Source organism: Alligator sinensis, unplaced genomic scaffold (genome assembly GCF_000455745.1).
Source record: "Alligator sinensis unplaced genomic scaffold, ASM45574v1 scaffold612_2, whole genome shotgun sequence".
NCBI classification, from domain to species: Eukaryota; Metazoa; Chordata; order Crocodylia; family Alligatoridae; genus Alligator; species Alligator sinensis.
In genome coordinates, this window is record NW_005842085.1 from 1,326,026 (window position 1) to 1,345,554 (window position 19,529).

Sequence of the window (19,529 nt, forward strand, 5' to 3'; positions counted from 1 at the left end):
ATCAGCTTTCCTAAAGTCTAGCACTTTCACCCTGTTACCTTACCCACTCGACATTTTATGAAGAATTCTATTATTAGGTGATCACTGTCCCCCAGATGGCTACTGATCTGTAGGTCCCCTACCATGTCATCCCCCGTTGCCAATACCAGATCCAGTAAGGCATTCCCCCTAGTGGGACAGTGTACCTCCTGTGTCAGGTGGAGGTCCTGTACACAGGATAGGAACCTGTGTGAATGGTTGGACTTTGCTGTCTGCGTCTCCCAGCAGATGTCTGGGTAGTTTAGGTCCCCCATGACTACCGTCTCCTTAGCTTTTATGGTCTCCGAGAGCTGCCTCAGGAGCCCCAAATCCAGTTCTTCCCCTTGGTGTGGGGGTCTGTAGCAGACTCCTACCACCAAATCCCTTTCTCCTTTCCCCCCATGTAACCTAACCCACAATCCTTCTACTTCCTCATCCTTCGATCCCGTCTTGATGAGGGTTGATGCATATTGCTCATTGACATAGAGCGCAACCCCTCCCCCTTTCTTCCCCATCCTGTCCTTTCTGTACAGCCTATAACCCTATGTTATTATCATGGGAGCTAGAAACTCCTGAACTGTTATACCAGCCTTGACCTTAGGCTAATATATTGTCCCCCCTTTTAAACACACACACAGACCCCACCCAAGATACCAGAAAAAATTCTCCCTTATAGGGATGTAAGCATTAGTCAATACTTGGCACAAGAGAAGTTTTTGGCCAAAGAGACCAGGAGGCTACCAATATGGGAAGAAGAAAAACTCAATCTGTAATGCTGATCATCAGAAGATGACACAGGTGAAAGCATCTTTAAAAATCATTATCTTTTCATGTTGTATACAGAAAAGTAGTGTCAAGCAAAAAGCTTACATCGACTTTATGTACAGAACTGGCTTGGGGGCATGGAGGTGGGAGTTGGGGAAGGAAACACTAAATGGGAAAAGGTGGCAGTCTGCACTGTTGGCAACTCAACAGATTTCCAGACAAACTAACTTCTTTCCTCTTCACTAGAGTTAGGCATCACTCCATACGCTAGTACCATCATGTCAGAGACTTGTGCTAGTGGGATTAGTAGGTTCCGGTCATTTGAAATAGTCACAGAATGATTTCATCAAGTCTTCCAAGTAGTTCTCATGCGCTGCTGTGGTTATGAGAAAAAAAAATCACATGAGTCCCATCCTGGAACAGTAGATTCAGTTCCTTCTTCCCATATTTGTGGGAAGTGTGCTCCAATAAAGTCTCTAGAGAGCCAGGTGAACAAGCTCCAGGTGGAAGCAAGCAGGCTGCGCAGCATCACGGCTGTTGAACAGGAAATAGACAAGTTGAACAGCAAGGCTTTGCAGCAAAAGAATAAAGGACAAGATGATGGAGCGGGAGGACCTGAATGGAGCTGAGTAGAAGGTGGCTGCTTCAGACTCTAGGCCACGTGCTGCAAAGGAAACTTCTATGGTTCAGCTGTGCAACAGGACCCTTGCACCACTAGTGGAGGCAGGACTGGAGTCACTTGCTCCAGAGGAGGAAAGGAGGCATGCTCTTGTCCAGAAAAGGAAACATAGGGTGGTGGTAGTGGGCGACTCACTCCTGAGGAAGATGGAGGGTGCCATTTGCCAGCTGGATCCCTTTGCACTGGTCTGCTGCGTTCTGGGAGCCCATATCCAGAATGTGACAAAGAAGATCACCAAACTCATCTGGCCCTCCAACCACTACCCCATGCTGCTCACCCATGTAGGCACGAATAACATGGCCAGGAACAACCCTGGAAAGGTCATGTGTGACTTTTGGTCTCTTGGGGCTGGGCTCAAGAGGTTTGGGGTGCAGGTGGTTCTCTTCCATCCTCCCAGTCAGGGGTCAGGGCCACTGGGGGGACAGCTGAATTGAGGAGGCCAACTGGAGTCTCTGGAGATGGTGCCATAGCAAGGGTTTTGGATTTTATGATCATGAAACACTGTTCCAGGATAGAGGCTTGTTGGGAAGAGATGGTATCCACCTCATGCCAAGGGGGAAGAAACCACTTTCTTCCACAATGGCTGACTTGCTGCAGAGGGCTTTAAACTAGGTACATTGGGGGAAGGGTTTGCAGTTGGGAATGCAAGCTGGGGGACAGCCAAGAAGGAAGGATATAGAGAGGGCGGTCAGGGAGGTGTTGAAGGATGAAATTATGTCAAGGAAGCAGGGAATTGGGGGTTACCAACATGGGACTTAAGCATCTGTACACAAACACTATGAATATGGGGAATAAACAGGAAGAACTGGCACGCCTACTAGCAAATAGGGAATACGATCTCATCGGAATAACGGAGACCTGGTGGGACCCCACGCACAACTGGGCTGTATGCACAAAGGGCTACAGGCTGCATAGAAGGGATCAAGTAAAGAAGAAAAGAGGAGGAATAGATCTTCATGTAAAGGAGCAGTATGCCTCCTCAGACACCCAAATGGGTTCAAGAGAAAGGTGACTCAAGATCCTGTGGGTCAAAATACTGGGGGGGAATGAGGAGAAGGGGACTTGATGGTAGGTGTCTACTACAGACTGCCACACCAGGAGGAGCTGGATCTGGAATTTTCCAGACAACTGATGGAGGCTGCATGTTCAAGGGACATGGTCATCACAGGTGACCTCAGTTACCCTGATATCTGGGAGGACCATTTGGCCAGATCTCACTGGTCACGTAGGTTTCTGACCTGCATGGAAGTACTTTATTTAGTATAGAAGGTGAATGGGCTGACCGGGGGAAGGCATGGCTGGATCTGGTTCTAGCCAAAGGGGATGACCTGGTGGGAGATCTGAGGATTGAGCGTAATCTGGGAGATAGTGAATTCTGTCATCTCATGATCACTATCTGTTGTAGGGCAGGAAGTCAGTCAGTAGGGCAGAGGTGCTCGACTTCCAGGAAGGTTGAATTCAATGAGCTTAGGAAATAATGGGAGAAAGCCTACGGGAAGAGGGACTGGAGGGAAAGGAAGTTCAGGAAGGGTGGTCATTCCTCAAAAGAGCGATCCTCAGAGCACAGAAAAGGTCCATTCCTGTAAGCAGGAAAGGTGGTAAAGAGGCCAGGAAGCCCTCTTGGCTTACCAGAGGAATCAAGGGGTGGTTAAAAAGAAAAAGGAGGCTTATGGACAGTGGAAATGAGGGGTAGTCACCAAGAAGGAATACACAAGTATATCCTGTATTTGTAGGCAGAAGATAAGGAAGGCAAAAGTAGCAACCAAAATCAAGGACAATAAGAAATCCTTCTTTAGGTATATAAGGAACAGGAGGAAGACCCAGGGAAGTGTGGAGCCCTTGCAGAATGGGACAGTATAGCTGGTAACAAACTGTTACGAGAGTCCATTTGTGAGAAACTGGTAGAAAACATGATGCTGAAGAATAGCCAACACGGTTTCATTGTGGGCAGGTCATGTCTGACCAACCTCGTCTCCTTCTATGATCAAGTAACAAACCACTTAGATGTGGAAGATGTGGTTGATGTCATATACTTGGATTTTAAAAAGGCCTTTGATATGGTCTCCCATGACACCCTTATAAAAAACTTGAGGGGGATTGAGGGCTGGCAGAGTCCACAGTTAGGTGGGTTGGGTAGTGGCTAAGGGGTCAAACCCAGAGAGCATTAGTGGATGGGTCTATATCATCTTGGCGGGAGGTAGCCAGTGGTGACCCACAGGGTTCAGTTCTTGGTCCCGTGCTGTTCAACATCTTTAGCAACTATTTAGACTAGGATGTGGAAAGCATGCTGGCCATGTTTGCAGACAATACTAAGTTATGGGGAAAAGTAGTCAAGCTAGAGAATAGGATGCAGATCTGTAGCAGAAAGCCCCCTTTTCCTCTTGCCTGCATTTGCTCTCCCCTATTTCGATATGTTTCTCTTCTTCTACCTTTTCTTCCTTCCTCTTTCTTTCAATATAAGATAAGGAATTGTGTTTTAAAGTTTGTATGTGTGTATTTTGTATCTCCCCTTGTATTTTGGTATTTTTATCTATTTGTCTGCCATGGCATTACTCTTGTAGCTTATATTTTATGCTCCTCACCTTTTAACTAAATGTGTTTAGTTTCAGAAGTTATACACTGTAACAATGTTAACAAGGGCAGGAATCAAACTGCCACTTCCCTGTATCAGGCGGGCCCCTGAAAGAGCGAGTGAATCAGTGATTGAATGCGTAACACAGTAGCAGGCAGCTATTAACACCTAGGAAAACTGCAGATCAACCAATGGAAGAAATCAATAGGAGACAATGTAGCAACTGGGAATTCTCTAAACTTCACTGTTCAAGGGCTAGAAGCTCTGGTCTGAGTTAATCGATGCCGGGGACCAACTTTGGGGCCGAATATCTCCAGATCGACTGCTCCCAGAGCCCTATTCAAAATTCATCAACAGACTCCCAAACCTGCACGTACATGCGGACGACCCCTGGGGCTGACCAATGCCATCCAGTAGCCACCGACAGGGAAGTCCCACGAGGGTCAACGACCCCTGGATTGGGCAAACCTGAAAACTGGGGAATCACCAAAGTCTGCCAAGGACAGATAAAAAGCAGCGAAAAGCGACCCTCAGCAGCGCCCTCTTGATCTCCAACTTGACCAGCACCCAACCTGTCCAGCCAGAAGGACCAGCCGGCGACCCCCTTCTGGAGGATAACACCACACTGAAAGAAGCCTCGACTGGCCATCGATGGCAGACTCCAGCGCCTGTGGGATAGATATACCCGACTCTTGTAGCTCACTACTGTGTGTATGCGCACGTGTGTGGGGAGGAGATGTCCTGGCCAGCACCATGGCTAAAAGGGACCTTGGGGGGTTGATCACAGGATGAACATGAGCCACCAGTGTGATGCTATAGTCAACAGAGCTAACAGCATACTGGGATGCATCATGAGCAGGGCTAAGGAAGTGATACTTCCTCTCTACTTGGTAAGACCCCAGCTGGAGTACTGTTTCCAGTTCTGAACGCCACACTTCAAAAAAAGACATGGAGAATCTTGAAAGGGACCAGAGAAGGGCCACAAAAAATGATTATGGGCCTTGGAGAATGAACCTTATGAGGAAAGAGTAAGGGATCTGAGACAGTTCAGCCTGGGGAAGAGAAGACCAAGGAGAGACTTGGTGGCTGTCTATAAGTATGTAACGGATGAATATCAGGAGGTGGGAGGGAAAAAAAAAAAAAAAAAAAATGTTCACTAGGGCACCCCAGGGGAGGACAAGGAGCAATGGCCATGAACTGTTACAGAATGTTTTCAGGTTGGGTCTAAGAAATAACTTCTTCATGGTAAGGGTGACCAGAATCTGAAGGAGACTTCAAGGAGGTAGTGCAGTCCCCAACCTTGCAAGTCTTCAAGAAGAAACTGGAGAGACACCTTACTGGGATCATTTGATTTCAGTAGTATTCCTGTCCACAGCAGGAAGGTTGGACTTGATGATCTTTCAAGGTCCCTTCCAGCCCTTAATTTCTATGATTCTGTGGTCTAAGCACTCAATACAGAAAATATTTTAAACTTATTGTTATTAACTGTTTCTTCTGGACTAGGACTAGTTGCTATATAAATACAGAAAATGGCCCTGGCCTCAGAAAACATATTCTTAGATTATAAAAAAACAGGAGGATGCATATAATCAGATGGAGGAAGAGAAGACAAACATACTAAATTTCTAACTGGCTGTATTCATTAGAAATAAACAGTGGCTTTTTTGTCACGCTATGAACTGAGTGCTCCTGAAACATCTCAATACAAAAGTCAACATGATTTTAATGGAAAAAAAACAAACAATTATCAACATCATCACAAACTGACCCGAAAGGTTCATGGGGAATCATAAATGCTATCTTGTGTTTAGTTTCACTGATATGGTGTGTATGGTCTCAGAAAAAAAGTTAATGTTATGCTGTATCCATTTACATTGCTGTTATAACTGTACAGATTATGTCACGCTATCTATGCATCTCTTCATGATTTTGATTAACCATAGTTAAACAAGGAACTGAGAGATGCATATTTAAAGACAACTTCCACTCCCAGACACAGGCAAAAGGAGACATTAATGGGTTGGGCACCCAGGGTATTGTCTACCTATAATGGGGAAAACAGACTGCACTATACCAAAAGCATCTGAGCTAAGCGACTCATGATCCAGAAGAATGCCAGGTGTCCCAAGAAGAGTCGTTTTCTGAAAAATCTGGCAACTCATGAGGAATTGGGACAATGCTGGTGAGGGGGCCAGCTTGAAGATATTATAAAGGCTGTTTGTTAAGTGGTTAGGGTCTCTGAATCCCAGGTTTTGGAAGTCTCAAGTCCCCAGTACTCAGGGCTAGTAGAATCAGAAGCAAGACTGATCTCTTAAAAAAAAAAAAAAAAAAAAAAAAAAAATCACTGGCAGGATTCTCAGGGGGCTAAGATGTAGCCAGATGTGAAGGTAATGAACTTTACTTGTTTTTGTTCTTTCTGCAAATCTATGGTCAGGTTTTTTTATCCAATTCTTTTCTCCTATATAATAAACCCTTTTGCTGTTTGACCCCTGTATGATTTTGCTTATGGTGAACAGTGATTTCTGGATGCATTATGTTCTAGCCTAGCCCATTCTACAGAAAAGGGGACTAACATTTCTCACAACCCATAGAGGAGACCATCTAGGGATGGCAGAGATTCCCCTGCTACATCTGAGAGGCCTGGTACAACGGCAGAGGAGCTGAGGCTTACAGAGATACAGAGTTATCCTTGGACAAACCCTGGTCTATTTCTTGGGACATGCAGTAGGACAGCGGGGAGAAGCTTCATGGATCTGGAGGCACCCCACAGACAGGTTTGTCACACAAAACACCTTCAGATACTCCTTTTACATTAAATTATCCTTATCACAAATAATGCATAAACTGTTCCAGACACTGAACTGATCTAAAATTCAGACAGAACTGAAGAAAAAGAAAATATTGAACTGACTAGGAATTGTATGAATGCATACAAACTGATAGTTACGGACTTATTTGATGCTATCAAACTTAATTGCTTACAATACCACATTTTGTCATTTCATACTGGACTATCTCTGTATTGAGCTTTAACTGATCAGACCATAGTAAACCTTGAAAAAAAAGTCACAGCACCTTACTTCCTTAGTCCTGCATAATTTTTTTTACAAATTATTTAAGATAGTTCAGTCACTTTGCTTGCATGCATTTCCAATCCACAGTAAAAATTTAGCTGAACTTGTGCTAGCAATTTTCTCTTTCATTATAAACGTTATTCATAGAGTAATAATGCACATGAGGTTTTGGGGGGGTGGGGGGTTGGTTGTTTTTTTTTTGTGGGGGGGGAGGGTATCAGAACGTTAACACTACCTCCCAAGAGCTAAGAAAATTAAATATACATTTCTGCTTCAAACTTGATACACGTGTTGCATCTTCAAAGGATTGTTGCTCCATTTAGTAAGTTTTTGTTAAATCTGTTTTCACTTGGAAGACTGGTAAAGTCCAGGTCGGGTAGACTTTTTTGTAGTGAAGTCACTAAATGGTATGTGGTCTGTTGAGAAAAGTCCTGGCTCCCATCCAATGCTCATTCCATTCAATTGAATGTTTCCTCAGAATGCATTGCTTTTATATGCAAACTGCCAGACAGTTTGAATTGCAAATTTGAGATACTGTCTTTTTAATTACACAGGTACATAACAAGGAGCCCAAGAAATCTGGCAGCCTGGAAAGCTTAGAAAACAGAAAATAAAACCACTCCTATTGGGTTTAACTCAGAATCTGAAGTTAAGATTCTGAAAGGTCAAAGAGAATAGACAGTAATGAGTTTAACAGGATCCATCTGGGAAGTTGTATCCTAAAAATCAGAATCCAGAACCAAAATTCTCATGATCGCTCTAGTCAGGTTTGCCTACCCTTTAAAAGGAACAAAAACACATTTAGGGCAACAGAGCTGAAGTTATGAGTTGGGATCTTTTCTCCTCCTCTGCATTTCAACCCTTACCTCCAGTGTATTGCCTTTAAGAAAACCTGGCCTTCAACCTGCCAGCAAGCAGTGCAAACTACAAAATATTAAGAAACTATTGGGAGGCTGCTCTAAAGGTAAGTACACAGAATAAACTAACAAGAAACATATTTTAAAAGGCTATTACTGCCTCTAATTCATAGAATGTGGTCTGACTTATAAATCTAACCTTCTTGCTTGTGACCATAAAAACTGATTTGCTTGCAGCAATAAAACCGATGTTCTTATTTTAAGTGCCATAGAATATCACTTATAAGATCTATGAATCAGAGGACTGTGGCATCAACAACCTAGCTACACAGAATTGTCTACAGAAAGTTGAAAAGCAATGGTACATCTCTGAGTAAACCCCTGGAATATTCTGAATTAAAATTAATTAACTGCAGGAAAGAAAAGATACGAACAGAAGAATAGAGGAGTCAGTGAAGTAGGGAAGAAGAAAGTATTTGGTCTCAGAAATCAAACTGGAGCTACAGAGCCTTAGACACTGACTAGCTACCGGAACATAACACAAATGCTACACAGTGGGCATGTCTACACGAGACATTTACTGCACACTTGACTAATTAACTGCACAGTAAGTGTCTTAGCACCTAACATGCACCTGCCAGCCCAGGACAGCTCTGACCCAATTCAATGTGCTGTGGAGGGGCTGGCTGGGGCACAGGGTGCTTCAGTGTGGGGGCTAGCCAGCAAGCAGTCCCCGCACTTAAGCACCCTCGTGCCTCAGCCAGAGTCTCTGCAGCACATGGAGCCTCCTCAGAGCAGCCCTGGGCTGGCAGGCTGACGACCCCCCGCCCCCGGGACCCCTTGCCAGCCCAAGCTGTTCCAATGGGGCTCCACATGCTTCACAAACTCCAGAGCAAGAAGCTCCACAGTTTAGTCATGTGCATTTATTGCATGTGTAGACGGGACAAGTATATGCCTTACCACAAGCATTACTATGCACCATAAAAATCAGCAGCAGAATATAAAACAACTCTTGTGAAACTGGTATACCTGGGGGCACGGAGGGGGTGGGAAGTGGTGGGGAACAATGGGTCTAGTGGTTAAGGTATAAATCTGCCATTTGGGAGAGACTAGTTCAGCTCCCTGCTCTACCATGGTCTCACTTCACAACCCTGTGCACGTCACCTAGGCCAGATTAAGAACAAAACAAAAAAGGAAGCAGACACTTAAAACCAAGCTTAAGCAGACTGCAGGCACTCAAGTCCAAAACAGCCATCCAAAAGAGGTCCCCACTAAGCACGCACTGTGGTGTTCAAGTGTCTTCTGTATCTAACTGCCTTCCCCTTTTTGACCTAAAAGTTCTCTGGCACCCATCTGACATAAATGTTGCACATGCAAACTTCTGCAGTTTAAAGTCCTCTAAGAGTACCAATCCATGGGCGTGCTCCAAGCATACCTCATCTTTACCAAGGGCATAAAACACAGCAGTCACACTTTAATCAATGATTAACAAAGGATGAGCACTTCCAGCATCTTCATCTCCCTGCAGCCATGTCTTAAACACCAAGGTGGTGTGCTCATTTCGTTCAAAAAGACTTTGCAGGTGTTACTCTCAGGAGTGGGCTATGGACTCTAGATCCCATGTGTACAGAAGGTAGGTTGGGAGTTGAGCTGACACCTGTGTTTGCATTGGTTAGCTCTAGGCAGCTACCCATTCAGTTCCAGATCTTGAAAGCTAGCTTCGGAGGTGGCTATGTACTGTACAAGGAGTACAGGTGACTAATTATGGAGTCTGCATTCCACACATGACGCAGAGGTGTGCCAGTTCTACTTTATATCTGGCTCTGAACCACTGTATGCTTCAATTCCCTAACTAACTCCTTGGGCTTATTCCAAAATCTTTAAAGATTATGAAGCACTTACATACTATACTAACAGGCACAGGATAAACTGCAAAGATGAAAGGAGCTATAAATCTTTGCAACAGGAACAAAATTACAATAGACTCAACACATTTTCTAAATGACAGCAACCATGAAAGAAACCAGCCTGAGCTATAAGCAAAGAACAAATTGTTAGACTTTAAAGGTAAAAAATGCTGCAAGTGCTGTTAAGTACCTGCTAGGTGGGGGGGAGGGGAAAATCAATTAGCACATTTTATGCACAGAAAAATAAAAAAAAGATAGCAGGCTGAGAAAAATCATATGCATGAGTAAGCACAGGAAGGCCAGAACTTTGTCAAAAAGATTCTTGACCAAAGATGCTAAAAATATTAAAATCAGGATCCATCTTTAGGTTAACTCTGTATCATTAAGCAGGGAAACTACAAATTAATACCAACTGAATCAGTCACTCAATGCAAAGATTAAAATCCTTATCATCACAAACATGAACATTCTTGGATTTAACATTCAGCTTTGCCTTTTACCATACCATAATGCCAGCTACTTGACAATGTGAGATCTCTCTCTTTTCATCTATCATTTCTCTACATGGAGGCATTGTCCAATTCTTCAATAAACAGATGTGTTCTAAACTTATAGCTCCCTAGGGTAATATAAAACAAGCTATTCAGACAAAAAAAACCCAGTGATCTGCTATTAGTTTGGGGGGGGGGGGGTTAGTATGTGGAAATCACAATTTCATAGAAAGTTAGGGTTGGAAGGGACCTCAGAAGGTCATCTAGTCCAACCCCCTGCTCAAACCAGGACCATCCCAAACTAGATCATCCCAGCCAAGGCTTTGTCTAGCCAGGTCTTTAAAACCTCCAAGGATGGAGATTCTACAACCTCTCTGGATAACCTGTTCCAGTGCTTTACTACCCACCTTGTTATATTTCCCTAATATCTAACCTAAACTACCCTTGCTGCAACTTGAGACCATTGTTCCTTGTTCTGTTATCTGCCACCACTGAGAATAGTCCATCCTCTTTCGAATCACCCTTTGGGTAGTTGAAGGCTGCTATTAAATCCACCCCACCTCACTTGTCTCTTCAGCAAACTAAACAAACCCAGTTCCCTCAGTCTCTCTGCAGAAGTCGTCATGTGCTCCATCCCCCTAACCATTTTCATAGCCCTCCACTGGACTCTCTCCAATTTGTACTAATCTTTTCTGTAGTGGGGGGCCCAAAACTGGACACAGTACTCCAGATGTAGCCTCACCAGTGTCAAAGAGGGGAATATGCTCTTACTAATGAAGCCCAGTATACTGTTAGCTATCTTCATGAGCGCACACTGTTGGGAGGCTCCTCTTTGAATACCATTCTAAGTAAATCTTTCACGGCGAACTCCAAGTTATGACTAGCAATAACTCTATGTCTGCTTAGCAACAGCAGCAACATTGTTGCAAGTCATTTTAATTCTTTGTCTATGGCAGACTCATGATGAAATTTATAGCATAAAATAATTTCAAACTTATCACCCAAATTGGTTCATGTCTTCTTATTAATTTATTTAGTGTAGGGTTTAACTTTGCTTTTTAAAAAAAAAAACCACAAAAAAAATCATTCTCTTAGGGCCCCTCTACACACTCAGGTAAAAGGTGCAATGGGATCTAATGCGTGATCCACATAATTGTGCCTCCTGCCCAAAGACAGCCTTAGGGAAAATGGCACCCTGTGTGAATTTGTATTTTGCTGCTCCCCCAGGGTCCTTGCCCCTCCTCCCCAAAGTCAGCAGTGCTGCTGCAAGCAAGGGCAGTCAGTGGCAGAGTTTACCAGGAAGGCAGTCACCCACACTGCCTGGCCTGGCTCCTCCTAAGTAGCAGCACGGCTTGCAGCAGGGGCAGCCTTCTTCCTGCCGACCCCCTCCTCCCACCCGATGAGGCTTACAGCAGCAGCAGTGTTCTTCCCACTGCCAGCCCTGCACCTCACAGAATTCACAGGGGAGGCAGCACTGGGAACACTGCCGCCACTGCAAGCCCCACCAGCTGCAGAGCTGGGGCACAGGGGACCACATCTGGCCACATTCAATTAGTGGCATGATAAGAACAAGCTACAAAGTTATTAAACATTTTACATGGGATAACTTTGTAGTTTGCTTGTTTTATCATGCCATTAATTGTTTGAATGTGTAGCTGGGTCACAATTTAAGGCACGATTGCCTGGTAAATCATGCCTTAAGTCTAATGTGTAGATGGGGCCTGAGCACGCTGAACAAAAAGCAAAAATTCTTTTGACATGTGAAAGCTTTACATTTGTATAGAATAATTCAGAAAGGTTGAAATAGATTATGACCGACTGAATTTTAATCAGATTTCTTATCAAGGAAAGTTTTAAAAAAATGTCACTAAATCAGAAGTGAAGCCTCATCAGGAAAAAAAAAAAATCCTACTATGCTATCTGCAACTGAACAACTTTTCCTATTGTGCATGGAGCTTAAAAAAAAAAAGTTGTTAGCTTGAAAAAAAAAAAAATGAACTCAACAGGATGTGAAATAACCATTTTGCAAATGAGGATTATGAATAAATTCTCCAGTAATATGAAAATAAGTTATAACAAGATGTCTATGTTTTACAAGAGGAAGCATGTTCATGTACTGTGAAATTCTGTGGAATGTATGCAGAATACAAATTCCAGGCCCCACAAAAAACTGAATACAGTCTTGCAAGTAGAGAATAAAGTGCATTCAGCAAGGTAGAGATGCAACAGTGGCAGATCAAGAGTCCTTCTAAACAGTTGTTTTTTTGGTTTATTTGCCATTCTGTCTAGATACATCAACTATGATGTTTAAGAAGTTTGAGAGAGAGCTACCCATCTTCTTGAACGTTTCAATCATCTAACCTGCTTGTTAACTGGGTATTTTTTATGAAATGGAATTACTGAAGAATGCTAGTACTTAGAGGTGTACGGATACATCGGTCTGATATCGGATCAGCACCAACATAAAGAAAATCAATTGTATGGGAAATCGGCCTTATGTGGCCAATAATTTGACTGACAAATGCGTCTTCATGTGCCCAAAGTCCAAGGGGGAGGGGGGAGGAGGTGGGGGAGAAGCAAGACAGATCAAGGCCTCCACAGGAAGGAAAGAAGGGGGGCTGGGGCGCCCCAGACAGGGTGGGGCAAGCGTGGAACAGAGCCGTGGCTCGTCCAAGGGGCACAGGAGGGCTATCTGCATCAGCCCCTAAAATCTCTATCACCCCTACTACTAGTAGTCATGATGAAAATAAGCAGCTTACTAAATCAATAGTTTAATAATAATACAACCCACATAAGCAGTTTATTTCAAAACCATTTACTCGATTTAAGCCTAAATGTGGTACTAGTAAAACAAGTGAGTTGTTCACTACCATAAACAAATGTAAGCCATCAGGACTGCAAAGTTCTTAATGGCTGGCTAACTATCCTAAGATTTTGCACCTCCTATTTCAAAAAGGAAGTCCAATACAGAAAAAACTCTTAAAGACAGATGAGATTTGGCAAACAAAATCCATTCAGGAGGGAGGAGAAGAAAAAAAAAAAAAAAATATATAGCAACTTGATCTTAGCCAAGAGGACAAAGAAGCAGTTGGCATTAAGCCCACAAAACAACAGCTTGCAACGGAGCATACTGTACATTACAAATGTGGGCGTTGTCAATATTTCTAGAAAGAGCTAGAAATTTAAGAAAAGGAAGTAGAAAAATAATTTTGCCTGAATGTGAATTTTGGAGTTTTGCATTAATATTGATACTGTACTTCAGGCTAGCTTCCTTGACTCCCATCACTTAGCAGGCTTTCACTTTGATTTGCATTCTCTCTCCTCTGCTGTGGAGCTGCTTTTACCTACTGATTGAGTTGTGTGCTGACAATTTACTTCAAGAGGCACTGTAGGTCAAAGCCCACACAAGAAATGTTTTTTCAGGTTATTTGCCAAACAAAAATGTAGGATCACATAGCATAGAGAAATGTACAGCACAAAGAAAACAAAGGGAGCTTTTTTTACCTTCTACAGTGGTGAGGGAACTTTTCCTACTTCCCTTACCCATTAGAAACTTAAGTAGACAATAAAAGCACCCAGAGGACAGCTGTGTTTTCAGTACCCTAACTCTCATGAGCACAGATGATCTTCTGCAGATCTTAGAAAATTAATGCTGCTTCAAATTGTTACATCCCTCTTCAGAGTCAAAGGCCAGAGCTGAGCTGAAGAGATGGAGAGGCCAAAGGTGCCCTTTAAAGAGCACCTTGACAATGGCAGATTCCCAGGAATTGCAGCACCTGTCTTTGATCCCTGCAGCCTTTTTGGATCTTCCCAAACAGCAGTCCTGTTTATTGTGAAAGATAGCGGAGAATATATGTTGACTCCACAGCAAGTTTGCTCTCTCAGGCACACCTGAACAACAGGCTAGCATTTGAGCTGTACTTGGGTTAACATATTTCATTATGGATGATCTATGATGGGAATAAGGTACATATTCAAAACCTAACACCTAAAAAAAAAAATGTCTTTACTCAACTCAAGGAACAAAACAATGGCAATACCTCAATATATCCATTAGTGTAGTCTGCATATAGTTCTTGTATCTTAAAATATAAATGCACATTGCTTGATCTGCATCTGCCAACACAAATGAACAGTTTTACCTGTTCCCTGAATCATCATCTGTAAAGTGCTGCTCTGATTTTTTTCTATACCGCTCACACAGAAAGACACTGGCAATTGGCATTAGATTCTAGCTGCTAGTCTCTGCCCTTGTGGTTGGAAAAAATTGTGACATTACTGGCACAGAAATATGAACAGAAAGGTGGTCTCTAGAATACAGTAAATGGAACAACGTGAAGGGACAGCATGGCAAAAGGGAATGTTCTGTGCTATACTATTCCCCACCTCCCAAAGATAGTTCTTCATCTCAAATACTGTCTGCACAGGCACTCTCTCATTTGAAATCACATTTACCATGTATTAAATAATACCAAAATTAGAACTCTAAAGAAATACCTTGACTATTTGTCTCCTCATTGCATAAGTCATTTAAAAAACAAATCCAATTCAAAACTATCTTAAAATACAATTCAGCTGAAGTGACAGCCTACTGCCAATTTTTTCCATACATTTTACCTTTATGGAGAAAACTTGACAGCTTGATTTTCAGCTTTAAAACATTTCCTTCTTCATCTCAGCCTCTAAATAATAGCATTTCCAAATTTGGTTAATCTGTAAATAATCTCAGTAGTTCATTTTCCAGCAAATGGCTTTTGGTCACCAGACGATCTCACAAAGAGCAAAGAAGGGGATCTTGCCCACATTCAGTTTTCTTCAGCAACTTGGTAATTTAGGAATTACATTTGAGTACACTATGAAACTCCTACTTTACAAAAGATGGGCTAGCATATTTTATAATGGATGACTGATAACAGGAAGGAGGTACACATTTAAAACCTAAACTCTAAAAATAGAGTCTTCAAGATGGGTCTTTTCCATCACTACCCTGCTGTATATGATTGTAGCCTAGCTGCAAATCTCACATACTTTAACAGAATGGCCAACTTCCAATTAAACAGTGCATAACATAGCAATGTTGACTAATAATTAAATTATGAAGTGGAATGAAAGCATAAAAATACACATGTACACAAAACAAACTCACAGGTAATTTGTTCTACATCTGCATACACGTAGGGAAAATATATATCAATGTTCCTCTACTCAAGTCCTTCTAAACCACAGAGAATATTTCTTCCAATTTGTACAGTCAAATTTATAATCCCCTTGTAGGAAAGGATCATAGCATGTGATCAATCATTTGCAGGCGAAGAGGGATCACTGTGCATAACATGCCTGAGGGCTAAAATCTGTAGTAAAAGGAGAAATTTCTTTGTACTGTAGAATTCTTGATCTTTTGATACCCACATTATTAGCTGTCACTAGAGCAATGCACAGTTCACTTGAAAATCTTTTGCTAGCATCTCTGTACATTGTTACAAACTCTGTCTCCATCTACACACTATTAACATGATCATTTTTTAAAATATACCCATGTTTGATCACATACACGCCCAATGCACTGTACTCAAAATACCAGTAGATTAAGCTGCATGTTTAAATTCAAAGTCATAAACGGTATTTGTTTTTTTCACAATACCCTTCTTCTATTATTCTACTGAACCATAACACCCAAGCTTTTATTTTTATTACACTCTCGTTACAAATGGTTTTGGTAATCTGTGTTTCAGTATGCAGGTTTTTGTAACTAGCTAGTAAATACAACATTTATTCAGATACACTTCAATCATGTTTATTTAGATGCAACTTCTCTATAATAATCTAAATCTGATTTTAAGGATTCTTCACATACATCATTTTAATGGTACTTACTAAAGTGAAAAGGCTTTTAGTTTTCACAATAAATAAAATAGTGAGTTACAACAAAAGAGATGCAATCTGGAAGAAATACAGAGAATTAGAGAAGCAGTTATCCAGTTGTTTCAGCCACAAAAGGTTCCCAGCACTTGATAACAAGGCCTCAAAATCCTTGGCAACAAACCAAACAGCACAGTATCATTCTTTTTAATGCTTCTTAGATGCCATTTCTTAAATTACTGAAAAAGCCTTTGAATAAAACTCCAAACAAAATTAATCCAGCTGTCAACCCTGACTAGTCAAGGACCACAAAACTGATAATGGAACCCACCACTCCAAACTGGCAGGGCAAGGCAGAAGCGTAGTACTAGCATTTAAGAATTTAAAAAGGAAAAAGAAAGTTATGTGCACACAGATGTGCAAATACCGACCCGTTTCAAGGACAGGCATCTATATTGTGACATTTAAGTCCTTTTCTCATGGTAAGCACTCCTATGCAAAATCTTGAATTTAAAAAAAAACAACCTTACTTTAAAGAATTCTTCCATCTTTCTGACAGATTGTCAGTGTGGGTTTGTTTATGAATAATTATACTGCAATTTATTTTTTGAGAGCGCAAGCATAAGCGCAGGCAACACCACTTTGAAAGAAAAACTAAATATGTATATTCGGTAAAAGCGCTACCCAAATTTGGGACTGTCAGCTTCCACAGCATTATTGTTAACACCACAGCTACATTCAGAGAAGTAAATTTTTTAAATCCATTCTAGTTGATGGATGCTTTGAAGCCAGCAGTTTTGCAAGTGTTAGTTATGTTGTGTCAGTTGTAAAAAGCTATTAATGTTCCAGCATAATTGAGTGACTGGCATTTTATCTTTTGAAAATCAAGTTGCTCAATTCAACTGTCACAAAAACAAACGTGGAAAAAACCCAACTATTGTTTTGTTTATAGACTACATACAACCTCATTATAAATAAACACCCCCACTTTTGAAAATCCTTACCAAGCAGGAACACAAGTTCTTATGCTATGAACTGAGTAAATCCTATTATATTAAATATCCCATTTTAATGAAGTCTCAAGACCATGAGTGCCCATTATAAGAAAGTTGTACAGTATACAGTGCCATTTTTGTATAATTTTAAAAATACCAGGGTCATCAAAATTAAAAAAAAAAAAAAAAAAAAAAATCGCCCTCATTACCACACTAAAGTGTATCTATAAAAAAAATATTTAAAAAAAAGGAAGAAAAAGAAAATATTTTGGATTCTCTATCTAACCTCTCATAAAATATGAGAGCTATTAGCATATTAGTCCAATGTCTAAAGGAAATTTTCACATACCAGTTGTGAACCATCAACTTCTGCACAGCCAATAGTGCATTATAGCGAACCTGTTGGTCTTCATGATGCATGTGGTTCATTACTAGCTGTTTACCACCAAGTTGCTCTATCACTCTGAAAGACAGAAAAAGGGGGATGTCTTAGAATGTTTCGCAGTTACTTAAGGTCTCCAGTTAGCCATCTGATAAGCCCATGTACTTAATGCCACAGGAATTAAAAAGCAAGTTTCTCAATTATGCACACACGCACACACATTTCTGCACAGCCTATAGTGCATTATAGCAAACCTGTTGGTTTTCATGATGCATGTGGCTCATTGCTAGCTCAAAATGAACGCGTGCACGCACACGCGCACTGAAGATTCACTGCTGAGAAACCAACAAGGATTTTTGAGGCAGAATATGTGGCTAGATATAACCGTAGTTATCATTGCTTCAACCTACCTCAATCTTTACTCTCAGCAATTATCAACTACTCCCAAAATGAGGAATTACAGACTACTCAGTACCTTTTCACACTAAGGCTCTGCTTTGCTAACTTTCCCAGTTTAGGCTTAATGCTCTCACCATCAGAAGGAAGGTGGACAACTCCTCCTGCTTTCCAAAGAGGGAGTATGGGGAGAATCTTAGACGCCTCAAAAAATTTTTTGAGGCTCATTCCCACACATCTTTGCTGTGCTGCTCTTAAATTCCACCAGGGATTTGACTCTCAGATAGCAGAAGACTGTCACTCATACCAGTGTGGTGGGCATGTTTGTTATTACCCTGAAATAAAATAGTTTTCTGATAGCATGCTGTTAGGTTAACAATAATTTAAATTATTAAGAAGTATCAGCTTTACAGCTGAATATAAGGCATGACCTGTGGCCTAGCAATACTGCTGACCACAAGGCAGGATAATAACTAAGCCAGCCATTTATTTATGTTAAGTAATTATTTTAACTGTGTTAACCATTTTCTGAGTAAAATACAGCAAGTGAATTTGTATAAGTCTGTGTGCTGTAAACCAGATACAGCAAGGAACAAGATAAGACAAAGAAGCCATTGTTCTAAGTACAGTGATCGTGTCCTTAAGAAGTATCTAGCACTGTGGCAAGTTCTTGCTAATGTATCGTAATGTTACTGTTACTTAACTTTTAGCTTTAAGAAAGTGCTAGTTCAGCTTAATAGAAATATGCTGTTATAAAGATTTGTAAAGCACCGCCCAAGTATTGCTTTTGTTAACACTGTAGTCTTGCCTTATTGTAAAAAGTATAAAAGAATGCCCCACCCTTTAGGGGGGTACATTTTGCCTCTTTGCTGGCTTAATAGTCATTGCTCAAGCAAATAAACTGCAGTAAAACTTTACCCGCACTTCCTGGTTTCTATGCAGCTAGACAACGATCTCCAGGGAGTTTTCTCCCACCGCACCAGGGTGACACAGCACTCTAGTTTGGAAGCCACTGCCATAAATAAATCTCAAACTTACAAACTCCTGTTAGTACTGAAAAAACCCAGACCATTCCCAACTAATAGCTGCTGCAAGATCTCTGCAAGGTCTCGAAGCCTGCCTCGAGACGCCACTGCAAGACGGCTGGCTTCGGCTTCCTGGCAACGACCCACACATCACGATGAGGGACATGCTCAGCTGGGATGGGCTTCACCTGTCCCCCAAAGGTAAGCGTGTGTTTTCTTCTAGGTTGGCGGATCTCCTCCGGCGGGCTTTAAACTAGGCCATTGGGGGGAGGGGAAGATGAGAGCGGGGGAAGCTGTGGACCACCAAACCATGTGGCACCCACAAGGACAGCCCAGCCTGAAGAAAGAGAGCATTGGGAACCTGAAAGCCATGGGGAGGCCAGCACTATGACACAGGTAAGAAACGAGAAGGTAAGAAACAAAGGGCCCCTTGGGACTCGGAGCGGGGGGGCAGCAAAGGCACCAGTCGCAGGGCTCAAGTGCCTATATACTAATGCTAGGAGCATGGG

At 41.9% G+C, this 19,529-nt stretch overlaps 1 protein-coding gene across 6 annotated transcripts in view; it reads right to left on the bottom strand.

Moving 5' to 3' along the window:
* ATP6V1H (ATPase H+ transporting V1 subunit H) overlaps positions 1-19,529 on the bottom strand; it is an 80,852-nt gene that overhangs the window by 9,936 nt on the left and 51,387 nt on the right. For 5 of the 6 annotated variants that reach the window (XM_006023860.2, XM_025204498.1, XM_025204499.1 and 2 more), the window contains one exon: positions 17,567-17,680. The exons of the other annotated variant lie outside the window; for it this stretch is intronic. In XM_006023860.2, the coding sequence (XP_006023922.1) occupies positions 17,567-17,680 (114 nt within the window). The remainder of the gene's footprint in view (positions 1-17,566; positions 17,681-19,529) is intronic. 6 annotated transcript variants of the gene reach the window in all.